The 17,970-nt window shown below is 40.3% G+C and overlaps 2 protein-coding genes across 2 annotated transcripts; both read right to left on the reverse strand.

Annotated features, from left to right (window-relative positions):
* Nucleotides 1-2,342: 2,342 nt before the first annotated feature.
* LOC141769648 (nuclear factor 7, brain-like) lies at nt 2,343-5,420 on the reverse strand. Its single transcript, XM_074638940.1, has one exon. It carries the CDS (start codon nt 5,307-5,309, stop codon nt 3,885-3,887), a length of 1,425 nt encoding a protein of 474 aa, XP_074495041.1. The 5' UTR covers nt 5,310-5,420; the 3' UTR covers nt 2,343-3,884.
* Nucleotides 5,421-13,344: 7,924 nt separating this feature from the next.
* Nucleotides 13,345-15,886, reverse strand: LOC141769646 (zinc-binding protein A33-like). Its single transcript, XM_074638939.1, has one exon. It carries the CDS (start codon nt 15,833-15,835, stop codon nt 14,408-14,410), a length of 1,428 nt encoding a protein of 475 aa, XP_074495040.1. The 5' UTR covers nt 15,836-15,886; the 3' UTR covers nt 13,345-14,407.
* Between the last annotated feature and the right edge of the window lie 2,084 nt (nt 15,887-17,970).

Raw genomic sequence — 17,970 nt, forward strand, 5'->3', positions numbered from 1 at the left:
GCCTCCTATTAACAGGCTGGAGATTGAACAGGAGCTCTTTAATCTGGGCAAACTCTGATGACAGACTGCCGACTTTGAGAGCTAAAGTGTCCACTCTTTTGAGTCTTTTTGGTGGACCACGTGAGACCGCCCTGCGTCTCTTAGATGTTGTTGGGTCTGCAGGCCCACTAGCAGGGGCCAGCCCAGTATCACCACCTATCTCTGCAATTCTAGCCATTCTCACAGACAGTGGCATAAAGCTACAGCACATACAGGGGTTGTCAGAGACACCTGCCCTGAGGTGTTCAATCCCCAGACAGGCAGGGCACTGATCATGGCCATCCTCAGTGTGGAGGGGGGCCATACAGGTGTTACAGACATGCGAGCCCAACATGTCATCCACAATATTAGTACACAGCTAATACTATGCTGTCACTATTAACAGCTACTGTCGAACTCAACAGTACACAATTATCTTACTATGCCAGCTGGCAACAGCGAAAACACAGTGCCGCTGTTCTACACACAAGCTAGGCTGCTACCGTGGCGGAGCGTGCCTCTGAAACGCTTTAAACAAAAGCACTCATACGGCAGCAGCGCACTCAGGCACTGGCCGATGAACTTAATAACACTTTAAATAAAAGCTATCATACGGCAACAGCGCACTCAAGCACTGGCCGATGAACTTAACAAGCGATCAACTTAACAAGGCTTTAAACAAAAGTTATATGGAAGCAGCGCACTCAGGCACTGTCTGCTTAACCTAACAAGGCTTTAAATAAAAGCAATCATACGGCAACAGCACACTCAGGCACTGGCCGATAACTTAACCACGCTTTAAACAAAGCTATCATATGGCAGCAGCGCACTCAGGCACTGGCCGATGAACTTAATAACGCTTTAAACAAAGCTATCATATGGCAGCAGCGCACTCAGGCACTGTCTGCTTAATTTAACAAGGCTGTAAACAAAAGCTATCATGCAGTAGCTCAGCTATCATGCAGTAGCTTTAACTGATTCAAACAATGTACTCACTGTTGATGTCGCATTCCTCCGAGAGCAGAGAGCTAACAACACAGGAAAAGGACCAGGTGGGTCCGGCGAGCCGCCGGCTACTCACCTGGATAGTAACGTTAGTTCAGCACAAACCGTAACGGTGAAACACCGCTGTCCGTTCGCCGAAAACAATAAAGTTTTTTTTTTTTTTTTTTTTTTTTTTCCTTTCTTTCTTTCAATATAAGCTTGTCGCAGCCTCTGGTGGACGTAAAAACGAGGCACCAACCCTCAGGTTACGAAGCTACAAGCGACGAGCCAGATTGACCTGCTACCAGTATACTCGCTGGCGAGAAGATAGAAGGAACAGATTGCGTGATGACGTAGGGGTTTTATACTGGGGCATGCGCCATACGTCATCACATGGTCACAGGTGACTTTGTTGGTATAATTACTCGACCTGCGCATATGCGAGATGGAGATATCCAGTGCTAAAGCACCGTCCTCTGGCGGTCAGTAAGAATGAAATAGAACCTGATTCTGTATGAAAGATCAAAGCTGACATCATGACAGAAAATGATTCATTGTGCAGCTCTACATATAAACTACATTACCGGTCCTTCTCTGGTCTCTTGAGGTCAGTGCGAGCTCTGCTGCCTTCCTGTCAGCTGTTTAGTCAGATGAAGCATCGCTGAGATAAACTGGAGCCACTGTGTTCACTCTGAACCTCTGTCATCTTCTTTCTCCAGCCAGTGACTAAGTTGCACTGACAACACTGAGTTGGCTTCTCTTCGTCTTTCACTCTTTCTCCCATTCCCTCTGTTTCCAACCTTATTCAATCATTTCTCTGCAGTCGGCTCTTTCTAGTTTCCCTTTGTCTCTTTCTGTCACTTTGGGTTTCTTCTCTATAATAATATTAATCCTCTAGTTCTCTGATTCTTCGGATTATTGCTCTGTTCTCTTACATGCTACACGTGTTTCTATAACTTCAAGAAAATGTGTTAAGGTGTTATCAATAAAATGATCATTTAAATAGAAAAGTGAATCAGTTTCTGTGTTGCAGCACAACTTTGATTTTATATTGATAGAAGAAACTCGAAACAGAAATTAACTCGTTAATATTTTTTAGGGATGCACCGATCCGACTTTTTCAGTCCCGATACCGATAGCGATACCTGGGCTTTGGGTATCAGCCGATACCGAGTACCGATCTGATACCAGTGAGTAAGAAGCTGTATGCCTCACTGTGTGGAAGTGACTGGGATCATTCTTTTATGTGAAAGGCAACATCAGTCTTGACTTAAACATTGCTTTCATAACTTTGTAAAACAAAATGTGACCAATAAAAACATAGATATAAATATATTTAATTGTTCTTTTTTATTAAATAATAAATCATACAGTAACTTGGTAAACAATCCTCAAAATTAATAGTAATTACAATTCAAGTGTAAACATTTTTAACGCAGCAACAAATTGGTCATAACTTAAACAGGAATTAAAATTATAGTATATAATGTATATAGTATATAAACATAAAATTTAATAGAATAGATCGGCCTCATTGTCACCGATATCTGATCCAGTTATTTGATTTATCGGCCCGATATCGATCCAGTACCGGTATCGGTGCGTCCCTAATGTTTTTGACCAGAATATTTGCTGACCAGGTAGAAAACATACAAGTTGTTGAATCCAACATGAAGTGAATCCACAGTGTGAAATCCTGCAGTTCATCCAACACAGTCTCATGTGCTGATGGGTTGTTTCACATCTAATGGACAATTAATATAAACACAGAGGAACAAACAGCAGCTCCGCCTTCATAAATGTTCAAGAATTATGAAATAAATGCTGCTATGCAGTCTGAAAGATAAAGATTAATGTTAGAGATCAAGATTAAGGTGACCACTGCTCGCAACCTTTAAAATTCAACATCCACAATTCAATTCAAGGTCAGGGCTTTGCAGTCAACATTTAATATGTATTATTGGAAATGAGAAAATTATTTATGAAGAAAAAATTCCAAACATTTGCTCCAATTTGAGATTTTGTTGTTTTTATTTGGCATTTTTCAGTTTTCTGATATTTCAATCAACAGATTCATTGATAATAGAAACAGTCTTTAGTTGCAGCCCTAATCCACACAATCTTAAAGTCAATATTTTCAATTTTATTGCAATTTTGGGCTTCTCTAATTTGGTTTAAACATTAAAGAGTAATATAAATATTTTCAAGCAATTTCTGCAGAATTTTCTACATTCAAAGAAACACAAATAAGGAAGTAAATTGAGTTTGTTTGGATAAAACAGAGATAATATATAAAATATGTCTGACAGTCAGCAGTCACACATGGTAAACAAATAACAGATGAATTATTATCAACATTGGTCCATTCTGCAAAGTAAAACATGATGTTGATTTTTATAAAGCATTTAGAAATCTGAATGTAATCATATAAATGCATTTTCAGAAAGTTATTTACTGAATTACTTTCACAACCTGGATAATTAAAAGATGAAAAGTAATTCTGAAATGTCAAAAATAAACAAGGTAAGGTGAGGCTTTCTGTGGTTATATGATTTAAAATTAAAGACTATTTGGAAAATATGCCAACTGAAGTTTGTTAATACTTGAAAATAAAAATAAATCTGTAGATAAAAGTAAAAATAAAATGATCACATGAAATCTACTCGTCCCAGTTCTACGACACAAACACATCATGTTATTTGCTGAAAGAGATCAAATCTTGTGTTTTCTCTCATATGGATCTCCACATCTTCTTCATGTACCTTCAAATGACAGATTCTCTCCTATAAAGAACTAACTGGAATTATCTGTAACTGACAAAAAAACACCTTCGTTATAAAAATCCTAATAAATCACTTCGACCTAACCACCCTCCCTGAACATCACAGAGAAATCTCAGTTTGACAGATTTTGATATCAACAGTTTTAGCATCACCAGCCTTTCCAATATTGAACCATGGGAAGAGTTTCTCAGTGAAAGTGTCTCTGAGAGTGCAGATGTGAGTCATGTCTTCAGGGTCGTAGATCGACACCTCCCCCCTGTCATAGTCCAGCTGGACTCTGATCCTCTGGAGACTCTTCTTCACTCCGACTGTCTTACCAAGACCATTGGTGTATCTTCCACTGCGATGAACTAAACACCAGATTCCATCTTCTGGTGAAGCTCCTGCCTTCTCCTTCATGTCAGCTGACTCTTTGACCAAACCTACAAGCCAGTGAGGATGGTCTCCCACCTCCACCTCCCAGCTGTGTTTCCCTGAGCTGAAGCCCTCAGAGCCCAGAACAGTGTGATACTTAGTGTTTCTCTCTGGATTGTCAGGAAGCTGCTGGTCTGTGTCTCCACGTCTCACACTGGTCAGATCATCAGACAGATAGAGACTGTAGGATGCAGTGTTTGGGTCCAGAATGACAGGACTGAAGTGGACCTTGTCCTTCATCTTCTCCCAGACTCTGAAGGACAGGTTGCCCAGGTGTTTGGCCACATCTATCAGCGCTCCTGAGACCAGCTGTGGATCTGACAGTGAGCACTGGGCTCTGGCTCTGGTCTGAGTGGCTTTATAACTGCTGAGGAAGGGCACGTTGTGTTTCTGCAGGTCTTCTTCAACAGCAGAGATACTGTCTGACAGAGAGGAGATGTGCTCCTGAATCATCTTCATCTCTCTGCTGATAGTCTTCCCCTTCTGCTCCTCTTCCTCTCTCAGAGCTGCCAGTCTGGACTCCTCTTCCTCTTTCAGGAACTGGTGGAGCTTGTTGAACTCTGCTCTGATCTGCCTCTCTGTGGACAACAGCTGCTTCTTGGAGTGTTTAACCATTTCATTGTATGTTTCCTCCACTTCTTCATATGTGTCCCTCTTGTCCTGTAGAGACTCTAAGTCAGATTTCAGCTGGTCCTTCAGGTCACTGACTGCTTGTTCTATAGGAACCACCTTGTGACCCTGGTGGAGAGAAAACTCACAGACAGGACACACAGCTCTCTCTTCATCCTTACAGAACAGTTTAGTCTCTTCTTGATGTTTATCACACACCACCTCCTCTTTCTTCTCTTCTTTTCCTGTCTCAGATGATCCAGTTTTCTGTCTCTCAGCAAACGAGTCAGCCAGTTCCTTCAGAGCAAAGTTCACTGCTGGTTCATCTGTTGAGGACTTTGTTTTACAAATGGGACAGTTTTTGTTTTCAGTTTGTTCCCAGAATTTCTTCAGGCAGCTTGAACAGAAGCTGTGGTTGCAGCTCAGAGACACAGGATCTCTGAAAGTCTCTGAACACACATGGCAGTTCAGGAAACTTTCAAAAAGAGCTCTCTCAGCCATTTGTCTTGGTATCTAAATTGTCTTTCAAAAGCAAGACTCACCGAGTTACTGTCCCGTCTCTTGATTGCTTCAAATAATCCAAACGTGTGTTTTCCAGCAGAGATCTCACACCCTGTGATGGCGTCTCAGCTCTGATCAACAATGTCAGAATCTACTTTCATCGTCACTCACCTCCGTCACAGGGTGAATTATTAGGAGGAAATGCTGCCATGTCATTATGTCACCAGCAGATGGTGTCAGGATGTTTTCAGAGGTACATTTTTCTCTCTTCATTCACTACAGTACAAATTCATTGTCTGTAGGCAAACAGGAACATGTCTAAACATTTTCTTTGTTTCTCGTCTATTTAAAGAATTTAACTTCTACAGCTCATAAAAACACCATAAACTAGAAACAAGGAGAGTTTTTTTCTTTCGTCCTCCAGTGAGGACTGAACATTTGATAAGGCTGACTGACACTAAACCAGTTTAACATCATTTTTCATTTTTCAGCCAACAGGAACAAGAGAAAACATGTTCTGCTAACACGTCAGTGAGACTCTGTTTATCACATCCAGTATGATTAAATGTGTGGCATTCAATTAAAATACAGGTACATGGTCAGTTTTTAATTCAACCCTCATTTAGCTTTCTTTCCTTTCATTAGGAAATGTTGTTCAAACTCTCACTAACACGTCTCTGTTTGGTCACTTGTTTCTTTAAATGCACTGAAATGTCAAAGCTGCTCTGACAGTGATCTGTTTTATGAGTCTGTTCAGAGAGAAAGTCACTTCTGAATGACAACATTAGACCAACATGTTGCACAACAGTCAGTGTAAAGCTCGTCAGTCACACATTAAACTATTGAAATTACAGATCTGCTGCCGACTCTGAGACAAAAGCTGCACAGACTGTTAATGTACTGTACACAGTGGAGTAAAGTAACTAAGTACATTTACTAAAATATTATACAACAAGTCAGAGGCAAATATTGTACTTTTTACCTCACTAAATTGACTTCATACCATGTATAAAATACAATCAACAAATAGATTATGATGTATTATTATAGGTAACGATGAAATAAGACTTTATTGAGCCCCGGGGAAATTCACAAGCTACCCAGCAGTATATAAAGCAATTAAAATGAGCTTCATGTTAACCAGCTGCAACATTAAAGTGATGAACAAATAATGCATCAATAATTATAATCCAATAACATACATCATTCTCAAAATGAACCATTTAGGGGAATGAATACTTCTACTTTTGGTACTTTAGGTCTATTTTGATGTCAATACTTTTGTACTTTTACTTTTGTAAAGTTTTGACTTTTATTTGTAACACTATCTCTACACTGTGGTGTTGCTACTTTTACTCAAGTAAAAGATCTGAGTACTTCTTCCACCACTGACTGTACAACACCTTTCTACTGTAAGTACCACATGAATTATTGTCATTGAATCACTCACTACTCACCATTTGTCCACCGTCACTTTTCAGGCAGCAGATATTTGGTTGATGATCAGACAGAGCATGCTCTGTTTATCCACAGCAGGTATGTTATAGTATGTCGCTTTATAGAGTGTGGCAATATTTTAAACATGCTGATTAGGTATTTTCTATGGTGTAACGTTACTGTCTGTGTTTTGTAATGTAATTAAGTTACATAATTGCTATTAAAAAATGTTAAATATTTAAAAAAAAGGTAACAGTCCCGTATGAGAAAGCTGTATATATTTTCTGTATGAAATTTAAGAGAGGGACGGTTTCTGTTTGTTTCATTTATTTTATTTACATTAATATAAACCCACTATACGACCATTGTGTCAATGTATTGTGCAGAGTATAAATTTTAAAAAATGTAACCGTACTGTAATGTCAAAGCAACAGAGGATTTACTACTAGACATGTGCTGTTTGTCCAAAAGAGATGACCCTTTCTACTCTGTGTCCTTTGTCATAAATGCAGATGTGGAATAAACAAGCTGTTACCACAAGCCTGACAAGCTCCGGGTGATTCATTTGGAAAGGAGACATCTCACAGAGGTCACAGAGGTCAGAGAGGTGAGCATCCACAGTGTTGAGCTGACTACTGACAGGTCAGGGGGTCTTTTCTCTGTGGACATGTGTATGTATGCGTGCATGAAACTGTAAGTTGGCTGGTTAAATGGTTGTATGGTTATGTCCCAAACATTGCAGTTATTGCTAAACATAAAGTGAATCCATCTCACAGTTAGCACTATTTAAAGCTAGCACTTGAGACCTCAAGGCAGCACAAGGCATGGTACATTCCTCAGTCTGTGTGGTCGTGTTACTTTGCTACTATACTCTTAAATACTGGATCAATTTGTGTTATAACTAATCAGCACTTTTGCACCAGATTGTGATTGTTGCATCAGTGTTTTACCATTCTCGCATATGTATCCTGCACCATGTATATTTATTCATCACTCCAGTGGTAAATTTGCTCAATTACTGTACTTAAGTACAAACTTGTTCTTGTTGTACTTGTTCTTTACTTGAGTACTTCCATTTCATGCAACTTTATACTTCTAGTCCACTACATCTCAGAGGGAAATACTGTACTAATTCCTCCACTACATTTGTCTGACAGCTTTAGTTACTTTTCAGATTACAGTTTGTCTTCCTGAAAACCATGTACTGTATCTCCAGATGTGTTGGTTTTGAATGTTTGTAATAAACTGAAGGATGAAATGTTCCTTTATGGGTTGAGACATTTCTCCTACAGTACTTGTTAAGCTAAATAGACTATTTAAAAAGCCTCTTGGATCAGCTGGAAAATGCATCGTCACAACGCTGACAACTGGGCTGTTTTTCTGACACCATGGAAAGTTGGCTTTTTAGGACAGCGACGCTACAAACAAACATATGACGACCTTATCGAATATGATGTGCATTGTTCGATAGAGATCTCTCCCAGTGTAATGGAGTTGTTTCTCTGTTCAACAATGCCAGAATGTGCTTACAACTTCACCAACCTCTTTCATTAGTTAATCAATAACGGTAGTAAATGCAGTCATCTGTCTTTTATTACCAGCAGATAACAGATTACGTTGCAACCTGTACTTCAGAACCTGGAAAACTTTCAAGTTCATCCTTTAACCCGTCTGTTTCCCTCTTGTGTGAGAAATAAACACTGCAGAACATTTTTATCCCTCCAAAATGTTGCATCTGATGTTTCATGTATTCATTATATGTGTACATTATATGTATGTGCCTCTTTTACATACCATATATTTGATCAGTGCTCCTGTTCATGACTGATTACAGACCCCACTATCTTTGGACTTTGTTCTTTTTTTTTTTTTTTATTATTATTGCAGGACCTTTGAGCTCAAACATTTATACCTCCTTGTGATGTGCAGTGTTTTGTTTCTCCATAGAAGTTGGAAGAAGTTTCTTTTTAGGGTCACACGAATATTAAGTGACTGTCCTGAAGATCAACAACTTTAGAAATGTTTTAATCTGATTTTCACTTTATTTATTTTCATTGAAAAAACCCTCAAAACTACTGTAAACTAGAATGTCACTCGGAGAGCGCAGAACACAGCTCACAGCTTCCAATACCTTGGAAGGCCTAAACTAAATAGCTGTTCTTTCTTAAGGTATGTACGATTGTGCCAGATCATAATCATATATAACCTAGTTACAGTATTTCTTTTCAGGGATAATCAGGTAATAATGATGCATGAAGAAACAACCAACAACATTAAAGTTGATTTACTTCACAGCACTTTATATGCACAGTTTTTTTTATTTTTTTACATTAAGTTTTACTCACAAACAGACAGTTGGTGGAAATAAACTGACTTCTGTTGAACATGCTGGGCAGCCTGCAGGGAAAGGTGCAGGCTTTGTTGCCCCCTTGTGGAGAAAAAGAAAGGGAATTTATGTCCACACACAACTGTAACTGAATGTGTGAAGGCCAATCTGTGAAAATGTACTGTACTGTATATAAATATAAAATGTGGAAAATACAATATGAAAGCCGTCAGTCATCCAGTATCTGAAAAAAGCCGAAAAGCAAGAAGGTATAAGTCCTACTGGAAAATGGAGCTGAATCAGAACAGTTCTTCTGCAACATCCAACATGCAAATACTGGAAATATTTGTTTACGTCATCATTTAGGTGACTACTTTGTCCATGCACACTAAATATCACACTTTTTAGGACAGAGGGAGGAGGAAAGAGGACAGGAGGACAGAGGACAAGAGGACTGGAGGACAGAGGATAGGAGGACAGAGGACAAGAGGACTGGAGGACAGAGGATAGGAGGACAGAGGACAAGACGACAGGAGGGCAGAGGACAGAAGGACAGAGGGAGGAGGACAGAGGACAGGAGGACAGAGGGAGGAGGACAGAGGACAGAGGGAGGAGGACAGAGGACGGACAGAGGGAGGAGGACAGGAGGACAGAGGACAGAGGGAGGAGGACAGGAGGACGGAGGACAGCAGGGCAGAGGACATGAGGACAGGAGGACAGAGGGCAGAGGACAGGAGGACAGGAGGACAGAGGACAGGAGGACAGAGGACAGCAGGACAGAGGACAGGAGGACAGGAGGACAGGAGGGCAGAGGACAGGAGGACAGGAGGACAGAGGACATGAGGGCAGAGGACAGCAGGGCAGAAGACATGAGGACAGGAGGACAGAGGGCAGAGGACAGGAGGGCAGAGGACAGGAGGACGGGAGGACAGAGGGACAGAGGACAGGAGGGCAGAGGATGGAGGGAGGAGGGAGGAGGACAGAGGACAGGAGGACAGTTGGAGGAGGACAGAGGACAGAGGACGGAGGACAGGAGGACAGGAGGGCAGAGGACAGGAGGACAGAGGACATGAGGGCAGAGGACAGCAGGGCAGAAGACATGAGGACAGGAGGACGGAGGGCAGAGGACAGGAGGGCAGAGGACAGGAGGACAGAGGGACAGAGGACAGGAGGGCAGAGGATGGAGGGAGGAGGACAGAGGACATGAGGGCAGAGGACAGGAGGACAGTAAGACAGTAAGACAGTAGGACAGAGAGAGAGTAACTATAATCCATCTGCTTCATCACAAATTCAACATCAACTTTCACCACTGGAGGTCAACAAAAAAGAGATTCTCTGTCGAGAGACACTACAGGTGGATAGGTTAAAAAATGTAACTGATAGATATCGACATGAAGCTTCCACAGCTGATTATTTATATTAAGGTAATTATTTTTTGTATTACAAGTTTGCTGAAATGTTATGTTTACATTTATAAATGAGGCATTATCTAATGCAGTGGTTCTCAAACTGTGGTACGTGTACCACTGGTGGTACGGGAGCTCTCTGTAGTGGTACAAGGAGGAATCCTTAAAATATATTTTTTAAAATCAATAAGAAATAGGGCTGACCCATAAATCGTATTTTTCATCGTCATCATATGAACATGAGCGATAAACACATCTCAAAAGGCTGTCTGGAACACGATGAATAAGAACAATCATTATATTTAGGGATGGTTAACACTTCTCCTCTGCTGATCAGAGACGGCTACAACTACTCGTTACTGTGAGTTCAATAAAACTTTGCATGTGTAAAGCCAAGACACGTTACTATGACACCTGTTCAACAAGCATAAACATGATGAGACTGTTAAACATGGAGGAATACAGCAGCGTTTCAATCTGCTCTGTCTGCAGTCTCTCTATAGACAGACACAGTTAGCTCGACGGCTGACAGCTGACTGTAAACACGTGTAAGTTATTGAGTTGAGTTGTGACTGACTTCAGTTCCCTGGTCAGCAGTGATCCAGTGTATCAGTGTCAGGGGAGTTTATTGTGAAGGACCGGAAGACGTGAATCGGTGATGCGCTGCAGACTGTGAGCCTCTGTGTGTTATTAATTTATCATCTTCATAAAGTATCATAAACCCAAATAAACCCTCATAAACCCTCGGCTACACCAGCTGAAGCTAAAGCTGCAGTAGGCTGTGTAGTCTCACTGTTTAGGTCAGTTTGTCACATCTCTCACTAGTTAACTCATCAGCTGACTGAAACCAAACAGATCCTCTTCACTCTATCAGACCTAGTGTTACTGCAGCAGAGGACAGAGGGAGGAGGACAGAGGACAGAGGACAGGAGGACAGGAGGACAGGAGGATAGAGGACAGGAGGACAGGAGGACAGGAGGACAGAGGGAGGAGGACAGAGGACAGAGGGAGGATGACAGAGGACAGAGGACAGGAGGACAGGAGGACAGAGGTCAGAGGACAGAGGGAGGATGACAGAGGACAGGAGGACAGAGGTCAGAGGACAGCAGGACAGAGGACAGAGGACAGGAGGGCAGAGGACAGGAGGACAGAAGACAGAGGGAGGAAGACAGGAGGACAGAGGGCAGAGGACAGGAAGACAGGAGTACAGAGGACAGAGGGAGGAGGACAGGAGGACAGAGGACAGGAGGACAGAGGAAGGAGGAGAGAGGACAGAGGACAGGAGGACAGAGGTCAGAGGACAGAGGACAGGAGGACAGAGGACAGGAGGACAGAGGACAGAGGACAGGAGGGCAGAGGACAGGAGAACAGAGGACAGGAGGGCCGAGGACAGCAGGGCAGAGGACAGGAGGACAGGAGGACAGGAGGAGAGAGGACAGAGGACAGAGGAAGGACTGATACTGACTGATGTCTGTGTTCTTCAGTCTTTATAAACTTCACTTAGTATTTTCATGTCAGGAATATGATTTATTTTATTAACATGTTAGATTTGTCTCCAGTGAGATATTAAGGAGTTTATATGGTGACTTTACTGCTGTAGACATTACTGTTGCTGCTCTAGAAACAACATTTAGCCCAGTTATAGTACAAATAGAGTATATGTATATGTATAGCTAATATATGCACACTTCAATATTTGAATATTTATCGCAAGTCATATCGTCATCACAATATTGAACAGTGTTACTGCACATTGCAGATGTTCCTCATATGGTGCAGGCCTAGTGTGACAGGCTTCCCCTTGAGTAGTACGAGAGTTGTGTGAGAGTTTAAGTGCCATATATGGTAGGCCTACGCTACTGTATTTTAACATCGGTCATAATGGTGGTCCTTGGAGAGCCAAATATTTTCTGAGGTGGTACATGGTGAGAAAAGTTTGAGAACCACTGTATTACAGTATTTAAAAAGCCTCTTGGATCAGCTGGTAAATGCATCGTCACAACGCTGAAAACTGGGCTGTTTTTCTGACAACATGAAAAGTTGACTTTTTAGGACAGCGACGCTACAAACAAACATATGACGATCTTATATGATGCATTGCTGCAGATTAAACTACCCACCAGTATATAAAGGAGTTAAAATCAACACAACCTTAAACATCTACAGCAGTAAAATGCATCATACACATTAATGTAACAGGAATATTAATACAGAAACATCAGATATAATAGTAAAACACTGACGGGAACATTTTACTGCACAATGAGTACTTTTACTTGAAGTACATTTTGCTGATACATACTTTTACCTAAGTACGGTTCTGAATACAGGACTTTAACTTGTAGTGGAGTATTTTCACAGTGTTGTATTAGTACTTTTACTTAAGTAAAGGCTCTGAATACTTCTTCCACCACTGCTCCACTCTACTCATTCTACAGTATGTTGATGTGGAGAGAAAACCTTACAGCTTTAATATTCCTTATTACATATATTGATTATTATTTTTAGAGTATATTTACAGATAACATTACACATGTTCTGCTGAAAGTGGATTTAAGTCCTGGACAGTTTTGTTGGAAAAGACTGATAGTCATTTGTTTCTTCATCATAGTCAGTCACCTGCACCTTCTAACAGAGGACAGGAATATCTAACTGCAGCACACCAGTGTTGGTGCACACAGTGTCGCTCACCACCTGTATGTACTTCTACATGTCACTAAACAGCTGAGTGGAGTTTTTCTTTTGGTTAACACCAACAGAAAATAAAAAAATTAGAAAAGCACAGAAGGAAGAATGTAAAAGAAACATGGAAATAATGATAAAGGATTTTATTTATTAGCAATCTGTATCCACAACATCAGAATTTAAATGAAGATGCTACAGTATCACAAACTAACAGGCAGCCTCTTTAGTGCTGAATAATTCTATTTGTGTATCTGATTTTTGAGATAATTACATAAACAATTACTGAATGAAGCAACATATCAAGAGGCACAGTCACTTATGATTGTCTCCCAGATACCCAGAGGGATAGTTAGAAATATTTTGAAGGATAAGTAAAAAAGACATTTTCTACAAGACCCTTAAGAAAGGTCAGGTTTTGATGAATCTGTGCAGCAAACAATAATATCCATGTAAAAAATGTGACAAAGTGGAAATAAAATGATCAAAATCCTCGCCAGCCTGTAAAAAAAAAAAAGTGTACTTTGTCTCCACCTTGTGGAACTAAACAGAATGAACATTATACCCATAAATCAACACTATCAACTGTATTATTTGGTATGTTGACTCTGAAAATATTTGTTCAAAATGATATAAATGAATAGAATGTAATTCTGCATCATCACTGCTAAACTGATTTGTTTACACATAAAACAAGTGAAGGAACTGAAGCGTTTATCTATGAAAGTAACCAGTTACTATGAAACACAATGAAGCAATTGTGAAATGTAAAAAATAAACAAGGTAAAATTAGGTTTTTTGTGATTATGTAATTTAAAATTATAGTTTTCTTTTAAAGTAAATTTAAGGTTGTAGGTCCTTGGAACATAAAATAAAAAATCTGTAGATAAATGTAGAAATATAATGATGACAGTAAATCTACTCGTCCCAGTTCTTGCAGCATATTTACATCACAAACACCATTTTGGCGAGAATGCTTCACACAACTTATTCTGCCTCCATTTATGCTTTAGTTTCTCATTCTGTGATTTGGAAATATATTTTACAACAAACAAGGAATGTGTTCCATCATGTAATTTGCTTAAAGAGATCAAATCTGATTTTTTTTCTTTAACCTTAATCTCTATATTTTCTTCATGTGCTTTGAAATTACACAATTCTCTACCATAAAGAACTAACTGACAAGAAAACACCTCCGTTATAAAAATCCTAATAAATCACTTTGACCTCACCACCCTCCCTGAACATCACAGAGAAATCTCAGTTTGACAGATTTTGATATCAACAGTTTTAGCATCACCAGCCGGTCCAATATTAAAATATGGGAAGAGTTTCTCAGTGAAAGTGTCTCTGTAAGTGTAGATGTGAGTCATGTCTTCAGGGTCGGAGAAGGACACCTCCCCCCTGTCATAGTCCAGCTGGACTCTGATCCTCTGGAGACTCTTCTTCACTCTGACTGTCTTACCAAGACCATTAGTGTATTTTTCACTGCGATGAACTAAACACCAGATTCCATATTTTGTTGAAGCGTCTCTCTTCTCCTTCCTGTCAACTGACTCTTTAGTCAAACCTACATTCCAGACAGGATGGTCTCCCACCTCCACCTCCCAGCTGTGTTTCCCTGAGCTGAAGCCCTCAGAGCCCAGAACAGTGACATACTTAGTGATTCTCTCTGGATTGTCAGGAAGCTGCTGGATTGTGTCTCCACGTCTCACACTGGTCAGATCATCAGACAGATAGAGATAGCGGTTTGCAGTGTTTGGGTCCAGAATGACAGGACTGAAATGGACCTTGTCCTTCATCTTCTCCCAGACTCTGAAGGACAGGTTGCCCAGGTGTTTGGCCACATCTATCAGCGCTCCTGAGACCAGCTGTGGATCTGACAGTGAGCACTGGACTCTGGCTCTGGTCTGAGTGGCTTTATAACTGCTGAGGAAGGGCACGTTGTGTTTCTGCAGGTCTTCTTCAACAGCAGAGATACTGTCTGACAGAGAGGAGATGTGCTCCTGAATCATCTTCATCTCTCTGCTGATAGTCTTCCCCTTCTGCTCCTCTTCCTCTCTCAGAGCTGCCAGTCTGGACTCCTCTTCCTCTTTCAGGAACTGGTGGAGCTTGTTGAACTCTGCTCTGATCTGCCTCTCTGTGGACAACAGCTGCTTCTTGGAGTGTTTAACTATTTCATGGTATGTTTTCTCTGCTTGTTTGTGTTTGTCCCTCTTGTCCTGTAGAGACTTTAAGTCAGATTTCAGCTGGTCCTTCAGGTCACTGACTGCTTGTTCTACAGGAACCACCTTGTGACTCTGGTGGAGAGAAAACTCACAGACAGGACACAAAGCTTTGTCTTCATCCTTACAGAACAAATATGGGACCTCCGGATGTTTATCACACACTACCTCCACCTTCTTCTTCTTTTTTTCTGGCTCAGATGATCCAGCTTTCTGTCTCCCAGCAAACGAGTCAGACAGTTCCTTCAGTGCAAAGTTCACTTGTGAAAAACACTTTGAGGACTTTGTTTTACAAATGGGACAGTTTTTGTTTTCAGCTTGTTCCCAGAATTTCGTCAGGCATCTTGAACAGAAGCTGTGGCTGCAGCTCAGAGACACAGGATCTCTGAAAGTCTCTGAACACACGTGGCAGTTCAGGAAACGTTCAAGAAGAGCAATTTTCTCAGCCATTTCCTCTGTTTGTGAATCATCCGATAAACAGCAAGACTCACCAAATCTGTGTCCCTTTGAATTACAATCCTTCTGATCTGTGTTTATAGTGGAGATCCTTCACCCTGGCGTCTCAGCTCCGCTCAGCAATGTTGAAATCAGCTTTGAGTTTCACTTTCTATTCTTTTAAGGTAATAACTGACATTTAATTTTTTAACCAGCAGATGGTGATATTTGATTAATTAACATATTTTACAGAAACTTTCCACATAATGTGCCTTAGCATTGTTACCCGTTTAAAAAAATATTTATTTTTAAGTGAAAAACAAAACTTGCATAATAAAATGCGTTGACATTGTAAACAAATGTTTGACTCCAGAAATACCTAGTTAAACACAAATTTAATATTTTATGTTTAACATGTTTAAAGAAATAACCACCATGTCAAATCATGTGTTATTAAACCAAAGTGTTAAATCATTAAATCATATTTTTATTAAATAAAAATGTACACATGCATGGTACGCAGCAAAAATGTGAATGAAAAACATAAACATAAAAAAAACGTACATAACCATAAATAACTCTCTAAGAATCAGCTCCACCATCAGGCCAGTTTCACCAGTCTCTCACTGGCCTCCCACAGTTTCTTTGCCACACCAGCGTCTCTTGCGAAAGGACGCAGAGTAGCTGGTCGGCAGTCGACGAAGTAACCTCCGCTGTGTTTGGCAGTTTCATCTGACACAGCACAGTAGACGACAGTCTGAGCTCCAATCTCACACGGCACAAAACACATCCACATGATCACCTGCATCAGCATCCGGAACAGGATGGAGTAGTGGCACGTCCAACCGCTTTGGACAAAACCTGGAGCGACACATGGAAGCAGAGATATTAGGAGAGATATATGTAGTGTGAGGAATATACACACTGTATGTTCAAGGTGGGCGATATGATTCAACTCTACTAGCTCTGGATTAGTCATTTTATATCTTGATTTACGTATATCTGTAAAAGTTAACACAATAATAACGTATTAACGCAAATTTGTTTTAACTCCGCTAACGCAACTTGTGATTTTTAAGTTGTATGGTATCAGTTTTAAAGCTAGAGTGAAGATACTGGTATCATATGAAACTATAAAAACACAAGGAATCCATTGCTATCAACCATTTCATACTAGCTTGTCGCGGAGGAGGGTCTTTTCTTTGTGTACATGTGTATGTATGCGTGCATGAAACTGTAAGTTGGCTGGTTAAATGGTTGTATGGTTATGTCCCAAACATTGCAGTTATTGCTAAACATAAAGTGAATCCATCTCACAGTTAGCACTATTTAAAGCTAGCACTGGAGACCTCAAGGCAGCACAAGGCATGGTACATTCCTCAGTCTGTGTGGTCGTGTTACTTTGCTATTATACTCTTAAATACTGGATCAATTTGTGTTGTAAATATTCAGAATTTGTTGGTCATATTTATTTGTCCAAGGTTGCCTTTTGCACCAGATTGTGATTGTTGCATCAGTGTTTTACCATTTTCACATGTTTATCCTGCACCATGTTCATTTATTCACTTCTCCAGTGGTGGAATGTAACTAAGTGAATTTCCTTGGAAATTGGAGGCCCCTGGCAGTTGTCTAAAAGTAAAGTCTGCTCCTGGCTGTTTTTTCTTCGTGAACCAGAGTGTTTATCACTGGTGTTTCTGACTGTTAGTAGTTGGTAAACTTGGGTGTGTGATGCAACTACACTGTGTGCACAATTATTAGGCAAGTTGTATTTTTGATACAATCCAAAATGTTAATAAACCTCAAACCTGAATATTTAAGAAAGTAAAAGTGAGGTTTTGGCTTTCTTAGGAGAATATCTATGTGTGCACAATTATTGGGCAACTATTAGTGTGCAGAATTATTATGCAACTAAATGAAAAACAAACATTTTCCCATCTCACTTGTTTATTTTCATCAGTTAAAGTGAGAATAATAAACAAACAACTCAAAATTTACAAATAAACATTTCTGACATTTCAAAAAAAATATCCGTGACCAATATAGACCCCCTTCTTTTGAATAACAGTCATAAGCCTTCCATTCATGGAGTCTGTCAGTTCCCTAATCTGTTGACGATCAACTTTTTATGCAGCAGCAACCACAGCCTCCCA

This window comes from Sebastes fasciatus, chromosome 6, assembly GCF_043250625.1.
Source record: "Sebastes fasciatus isolate fSebFas1 chromosome 6, fSebFas1.pri, whole genome shotgun sequence".
NCBI lineage: Eukaryota > Metazoa > Chordata > Actinopteri > Perciformes > Sebastidae > Sebastes > Sebastes fasciatus.

Coding starts and splice junctions, on each gene's coding strand:
- LOC141769648 (XM_074638940.1), bottom strand. CDS start 5,309: ATGGCTGAGAGAGCTCTTTTTGAAAGTTTCCTGAACTGCCATGTGTGT.
- LOC141769646 (XM_074638939.1), bottom strand. CDS start 15,835: ATGGCTGAGAAAATTGCTCTTCTTGAACGTTTCCTGAACTGCCACGTG.